Raw genomic sequence first — 1,219 nt, 5'->3', positions numbered from 1 at the left:
TCACGCACGAACTCGGCTGAATGCATACAGCCTGCTGATGGTGCTGGGGTGTTGCTATCCCCCGGGCGTGGAGGGACAGTCACGTGATACAGTTGACGTATACTTCAAAGTCCAAATCTTCCACAGAAAGATTCCACAGTCATACCTCCGTACTAGACATGGCCTTATATCCCTAACCCTAACCCTAACCCTAATCCTAACCCTAACCCTAACCGTAACCCTAACTTTGATCCTAACCCTAATCCTAACACTAGTGCTGCCACATTGCGGTACTGTCCCTCTACGCCCGGGGGATAGCATTTCCCCTACTATATAGCCACCACCCCCACACTACAAATTCCATGCCCTACCGTACAGCTACCATCCTCTATCCTATAGCTAGCAATACCGTATACCCTACAATTACCAACCCCGACCCTGTAGCTACCCTACCCCATGCTATAGCTACCATACCCTATAGCTAGCCTACCCTACCCTATAGCTAGCCTACCCTATAGCTACTTTCCCCTACCCTATAGCTACCCTACCCTACCCTATAGCTACTTTCCCCTACCCTATAGCTACCCTACCCTATAGCTACTTTCCCCTACCATATAGCTACCATCCTCTACCCTATAGCTTGCACCCCTACCCTACAACTACTATCCCCTACCCTATAGCCACCACAGGTTACCTTACAGCTACCATCGTCTACCCTACAACAACCAACCCCCTATCCTATAGCTACCCTTGGAGTAATCAATCTGATGATAAGTCAGAATGAGTCACGAATGATTACTCCAAGAGCTACCCTACCCCTACACTACAGCCACCATCATCACTCACCCTAAGATGTTCGGGTCGATCCTGAGATGGTGCGAGAAGTTGCGCGGGTGCAGCTGCGCGAGCGAGCGCACCGACTCGTACGGCGGTCGCCAGTAGCGCGCCAGCTCGTCCGACAGTCGCGCGAGCGACGGCGCCGGCCCGCACAGCACGCACGCCTCGACCCCCGCGGTCAGCTGCAGCGTGCACAGCCGGTGCGGCACCTGTGGAGGAAGTGAAGCAGGAGAAGGATGAAGGAGACAGAATATAGGAATAAGAAGAAAGAGAAGGTCCCAGAGAACCAGCGACCTTTGAGCATAACTCGCTGATCTTTATTGACCTTACTGTAGGTGAAAATATGCTATGGGTAAGTAATAACACTATAAGCCACAAGACGGTGCAGCACCTGTGGAAAGAG

General features: G+C 52.0%; 1 protein-coding gene across 1 annotated transcript in view; it reads right to left on the bottom strand.

Moving 5' to 3' along the window:
• The window catches only part of LOC106805270 (protein fuzzy homolog), a 33,267-nt gene that overhangs the window by 4,890 nt on the left and 27,158 nt on the right, over window positions 1–1,219 (bottom strand). The window contains exon 6 of the mRNA XM_014806801.1: window positions 826–1,025. Coding sequence (XP_014662287.1) covers window positions 826–1,025 — 200 coding nt within the window. The remainder of the gene's footprint in view (window positions 1–825; window positions 1,026–1,219) is intronic.

This window comes from Priapulus caudatus, unplaced genomic scaffold (genome assembly GCF_000485595.1).
Source record: "Priapulus caudatus unplaced genomic scaffold, Priapulus_caudatus-5.0.1 Scaffold107, whole genome shotgun sequence".
NCBI classification, from domain to species: Eukaryota; Metazoa; Priapulida; class Priapulimorpha; order Priapulimorphida; family Priapulidae; genus Priapulus; species Priapulus caudatus.
The sequence above is the reverse complement of the archived record's forward strand: the minus strand, read 5'-3'. Positions and strand labels throughout refer to the sequence as shown.